Raw genomic sequence first — 5,673 nt, 5'->3', positions numbered from 1 at the left:
ATATATATAATATCAAGTTAAAATTGAACACAAATGGATAAATTATTGATGGATTTTTTGCAGGGCCAACTCCATGATTTAAGAAATTAGGCACCCGCCTTAGGCCCCTAAACTTGAGGGGCCTCATTTTCTTAGCAATAATAGAATTATTATAAGATTTATTTAATAAAATATTTTATACTATCAGTTTCAATTTGTTTGTTGTTCTTTTTTTTTAAAAAAAAACATGTTTAAACCTATAAGATTAAAGAATATTTTTGGTGTTATATATCCAAAAAGGAAATACTGTTGCATATCAAAATATTTTGTAAGAGATATATTAGTAACTTTGCATTTTAAAAAGTTAGAAAAATAAACGTTAAATTAAAGGGCATTTTGTAATTGCTTACTTTTTCTGAAATTGTTGGTCAATTCCCTATGAAAATAGAGATTAATAGCCAATTCCATATCTAAAAATATCTTTGAACAGAACACCAGAGCTGTCAAAGCTAGTTGAATATTCAAATGAAATCATAATCAATAACCTTATCAAGAAACCAGTAGAACATGTCAAAACCTTACCTCCAAATTGCATCTATAAATTCATTTGCTTCTTTGAGCTTAATTTATCCATTTATATCAAGTAATCAATCAATTCTACACGAACTACACTTTATCAACAAAGACAATGGCACAGAGAAAATTCTTGATGGGAATACCTATTCTTCTTCTTCTTCTTCTCGCAATATCGTCAACAACATTTATTTTCCTCGTAAAAGCTCAAAATCTTTCTGAACCAGTTTTGGACGATTCTGGTAAAGCTGTCGAAAAAGGATCGAACTATTACATTATACCAGTGGGTGGTAGGAGCAACGAAGGTGGACTTGATGTGTCATCCATTAGGAACACAACCAATCCTCTTGTTGTTAGCCAAAATGCTCAATCTTCTAGTGGTGGTAGCCTTCGATTTACACCAGTGAACCCAAAAGAAAACACCGTAAGATTATCGACGGATCTGAACGTAAAATTTATGTCTATTATAATTACTGATTCGTCTACTATATGGACAATTAACAATGAGTTAATTCCACAACGTTATGTGGTGACGGTTGGTGGAGTTGAAGGCAATCCTGGACGTGACACTTTGGGCAACTGGTTCAAGATTGACACGTACGAGGATGCATACAAGTTTGTGTATTGTCCTGAAGTTTGTGAGACATGTAGACCATTTTGTGGAGACATTGGAATACTTGTTGAACCTAACAACAAAAGGGTTTTGTTTGTTGGTTCTGATAAACCATTGAAAGTTAAGTTTCAATATACCACGGCGAATGTTACCGTAACTAATGCTCCTCCAAGTCCAAGTGCCAGCAATCCAGTCAAACTGCCAACATTGTCCTTTATTAATGTTGTAATGTGCATTGTTATTGGTTACCTGATAAATATGATGTAACATAAACGATTGTAATCATACCTTGGAATGAATAGTATTCTTTTATATTTAATTAATTGCATATGATTTTTAATTAGTCGGGCCAATACATACTATTGTAATCAATGCACATGTGTGTTAATGTATGATATACTTGAATAAATTTTGTTTATTTTATTATTTAAATATTTTGTCACAAACAGTACTATATAAAGCACATCATTTTGTTGTGAAAGTGGTCTCTTTCCAATCTCATTCTCTTCAACGTAAATTAATTCAACGTACATAAATGGTAAGAATTGAGAAAAGCTGTAAAGAAGAGACTGATTCACAGAGATAATAAATCTCTATTTCTGTACGTGTATATTTTTCTGTACAAGATCTGGTGCTTCTATAGAGTGTAATGATTGGAAAGGAATCTACAAATTAATCTGATAAACTTTCTAACTATATACCCCCTCCATTTCAAAATAAATAAATTGTTGTATTTTGACACACAGATTAAGAAAAAAAGCATCAAAGACATAAATTTAACATAAATTTTTATTTTTATCCTTGAAGTCTCTTTTACCCAAAAAGGAAAAAACTGTAATCTCTTTTGCTTGTTAAATCATAAAGGTAATTTTGAAAAAAAATTCAACGATTCACTTATTTTGAAACACCAATAAATACCCCCAACGATTCATTTATTCCGAAACGGAGGGAGTACTAGTTTCGTGAGCCCGTGCTAAGTCCGAGCCCAAACTCATGACATAAAAAGTAATAATTTAAATTTAAAAAATATAATTTATATTATATTTTTTACTTTATAATTAACATAATCTAATGACCGACGTATTAAATATATTTTATTGATAAGTTTTATAATTATTAAAGTTCTCAATCACAAAATTAGATAATTTTAAAAAAAAAAATTTGTGCGGAAAAAAGTATTATTAGAGAATTAGAATATATCAAAAGGCCACAAGTAATTCAGTATTTTTTTTTTTTGGTAACAACTGTAAATATTACCATAACCAACAAAACAACCAATACAAATATAGAGCCCCTTCCTTTGTGCAGGAAAAGCCTCCAACAAAATCAGGAAACTATCTACCTAAATGTTGTATAAAAAGCTTATAGTCTTGTGCTTTCTTTGACTTGCTATACATAGTTAATCTTTTTTGTTAATTCCTTCCTAATCTGTGCTACCACCTCATCAGTATTTACATGTTTGCCTTTATATTTCCTCCAGTTTCGGGTACTCCATGTATGGTAGATTACTGCACCACAGATAGCAGCCATGATCTTCTTTTGAAACCTCTTCCAATGCTTTCTTTGTATACATTGAAGAACCTGTTTAATTTCTGTGTGTTGAAGTTTGATACCTGTTCAGTTACTAAGTTCAGCCCATACATTTTTAACCCATGCACACTCTTCAAACAGATGCACTCTTGACTCCAGCTCCTGTGTAACACATAAGCAGCAATTTGCATTATCCACCTGGATATTCAGTTTCAGCTTTCTTTTCTGTGTAAGCAGTCTCCCTTGTACAGCTAGCCACACTACGAATCTATGCTTAGGCAAGGCAATGGAAGTCCAAATGTATTCTGCAATCCTCAACTTGGGTTTACGCCCTATAAGCTCCATATATCTCCTTGAAATTGAGTAACTACCATCTTGTATCAATCTATATTTATCCTGTACATACCAATCTTTCATCAATTGTTTAACATCATTAAACTTTCTCCAATACCAACTGCTATCAACAGGTGCCTTGTGCTCCCATATACTTGAGTCTTCTTTGATGTAAATCTCATGAACCCATCTAACCCAAAGAGATTCCTTATTCGTAGATAATTGTCAAACCAGTTGTCCCACTGAAGCAATATTCCAATCACTACTTCTCTTTATATTCAGTCCACCTTGACTTTTAGGACGACATATCTTCTCCCAGGAAACTAAAGCCATTTTCCTGTTCTTTTTAGTACTACCTCAAAGATAATCGCTACACCTTTTATCAACTTCTTTAAGTACCTGTTGAGGAAGAATGAAAGCAGCCCCCCAAAAACTATGAATAGAGAATAACACAACATTTACCACCTGCAATCTACCAGCATAAGAGAGTTTCTTGGAGTTGGTCACATTGATTCTTTCAGTGATCTTGCCTACTAGGGCATGACAATCCATCTTCCTCCATTTCCTGTGAGATAAAGGTAAACCAAGATACCTTATAGGAAGTTTTCCTATTGAAAAACCAGTCATAGCAAGGATTTGATCTCTTATATTGTCTTTAACCCCAGCTAAGAAGATACTAGATTTCTCCAAATTAGCTTCAAGACCTGTAACAGCGTTAAAATGCTTCAAAGCTTCCACAACTCCATTAACCGAGGCTACATTTCCTTTATAGAAAATCATTAAATCATCGGCAAAAACTAGATGAGTTAGCCTTTGGTCCTTGCACATTGGATGAAATCTAAAATCAGGCAAAAGGCTCATAGTTTGTAATGTTCTAGTTAGATACTCCATCACGAGAACAAATATTAATGGAGACATTGGATCCCCTTGCCTAATCCCCCTCCTTCCTTCAAAATACCCATGATTACTACCATTGATCTTCACTGTATATGTCACACCCCTTTTTCGCTCGAAGGCCGAGTCAAAGAGTTTTTTCAATTAAAGTAACAATAATATTGCATAGGGATTATTTTTTAATTATAGAGTCGCCATTTGAAATTGAGTTATGGTGTTCCAAATAACCATTTTGAATCCCTAATCAAAAGAAAATGACTCTTTATTATGGTCTGCGAAAATAAAAGATCGGGTAAGGAATTCGGTTGACCAAGGAAAAGGTGTGAGGCACCCCTCGAGTCCCGTGATTCTAGCACGGTCGCTTTTATTGACTTATTTTGACTAAAACTATTTTATTAAATTATGTTAAGGCCTAAATTAGCTCATTTTTTATTACACTAAAACTTATTCAAAACTCTTGTATTAGATAAATCGGTAAAAAATTAATTTTAAAAAATATTTATCAAGGTGCGTTATTGCATACTTGAATTTTAAAATGTCTCAAAAAGATGCGTACGCCGCATTCTTACTTAAGACGAATATCTTGAATATGACTAAAATTTATCTTGTGTTAAAAAGTTTTGATTTATCATTTATAAAATTCACAACAACTTTATCTATTAGAAATACTATTCAACTTTAATAATAAACTTAAACAATATTTAATTAAAATAATTAACTAATTTAACAAATAATTATCAAGCTTTGTTAATGAAAATAAAATAAAATAAATGGAATATAAAATAAAAATAATATAAATATACAAAAATTAATTATATTATATTAATTTTATTATAAATTTCTTCTATTAATAATTTCAATAATAAGTGGAACAATTACATAAACTCAATAAAAATTAATACAGTCCAATATGTAAAACTATTTTAACAATAAATTAAGGAAAAGAAAAACGGACCTTAAATACTTATTTTATAACTTAGGCTAAAACAAAGAAATTTATAATTTGATTTAATAAATTTTCTAGAATGCAAACTACTGCATCAAAGGCAGAAAAAGAAGAACAAAATAATGCGGCAGTGACAGTGGTGATGTCATCGACACCGACCATGGTTTTTGACAGTGGTGATGTCATCGACACCGACCATGGTTGTTGACGATCATGAAGAGGAAAAAGGGACGGGAGACAACGTCGATGGCAATTAATGGAGATGCATCTGCCGGTTATTCATTCCGGCTAGTTTTCGCCGCTTTCCGGCGGCAGGCGCGATGGGTTGACGGGAAAAAGGGCGGGCTGGTGGGATGGTGCGGCGGCGAGGTTGGTTGGCCGACGGAGTTGTTGCCGCTGTTGTGGTCTTAATGCCGGCCAGATCTGATATGTTGGTAGATAGACGGCGACGGGAAAGGGAAAAAGGGGGCGGTCCGGCGCAGGGAAGGGGAAGAAAGGGGATGATCCAGTTAGTTTGTAGTTTTTTGGTCAGTTTCCGACGAGTTTTTGCCGAAAAATTCATAAACTATGAATCTTATTATATTTTTTTAATCACTCTTTCTTAACCTCCCTTCTTTTCGTCATTTTTCTCCTTTTTCCTCTCACTGATTTCTTTTTGGTTATGTGTGAATGAATATATTGTACTGCTATGCATATTATTCTGATCAAATATGTTTCTTTGTTAATGATATCGACGAAATAGCCAATGCTATTTTATCTATGTTATGCATGAATATGTATTGCTACCTATATTCTGAAAATTGTA

The 5,673-nt window shown here is 32.9% G+C and overlaps 2 protein-coding genes across 2 annotated transcripts; one reads left to right on the top strand and one right to left on the bottom strand.

Moving 5' to 3' along the window:
* Nucleotides 1-532: 532 nt before the first annotated feature.
* LOC107866028 (kunitz trypsin inhibitor 5) lies at nucleotides 533-1,484 on the top strand. Its single transcript, XM_016712211.2, has one exon. It carries the CDS (start codon nucleotides 668-670, stop codon nucleotides 1,430-1,432), a length of 765 nt encoding a protein of 254 aa, XP_016567697.2. The 5' UTR covers nucleotides 533-667; the 3' UTR covers nucleotides 1,433-1,484.
* Nucleotides 1,485-2,782: 1,298 nt separating this feature from the next.
* On the bottom strand, nucleotides 2,783-3,889 carry LOC124896857. Its single transcript, XM_047408714.1, has 2 exons — nucleotides 3,428-3,889; nucleotides 2,783-3,235 (listed from the first exon to the last, which is right to left on the bottom strand). The coding sequence occupies exons 1-2, from the start codon at nucleotides 3,887-3,889 to the stop codon at nucleotides 2,783-2,785; spliced, it is 915 nt and encodes a 304-aa protein (XP_047264670.1).
* Nucleotides 3,890-5,673: the final 1,784 nt, after the last annotated feature.

Source organism: Capsicum annuum, chromosome 3 (assembly GCF_002878395.1).
Source record: "Capsicum annuum cultivar UCD-10X-F1 chromosome 3, UCD10Xv1.1, whole genome shotgun sequence".
In the NCBI taxonomy this organism is placed as follows: Eukaryota; Viridiplantae; Streptophyta; class Magnoliopsida; order Solanales; family Solanaceae; genus Capsicum; species Capsicum annuum.
Note: the sequence above shows the minus strand (reverse complement) of the source record. Positions and strands in the feature narration are given on the sequence as shown.

Excerpts from the sequence above, each read along its gene's own strand:
- LOC107866028 (XM_016712211.2), top strand. The coding sequence starts at position 668 with ATGGCACAGAGAAAATTCTTGATGGGAATACCTATTCTTCTTCTTCTT.
- LOC124896857 (XM_047408714.1), bottom strand. The coding sequence starts at position 3,889 with ATGAGCCTTTTGCCTGATTTTAGATTTCATCCAATGTGCAAGGACCAA. Across the intron at positions 3,236-3,427 it reads CTTTCATTCTTCCTCAACAG|GAATCTCTTTGGGTTAGATG; the intron begins GTACTTAAAGAA and ends TCTACGAATAAG.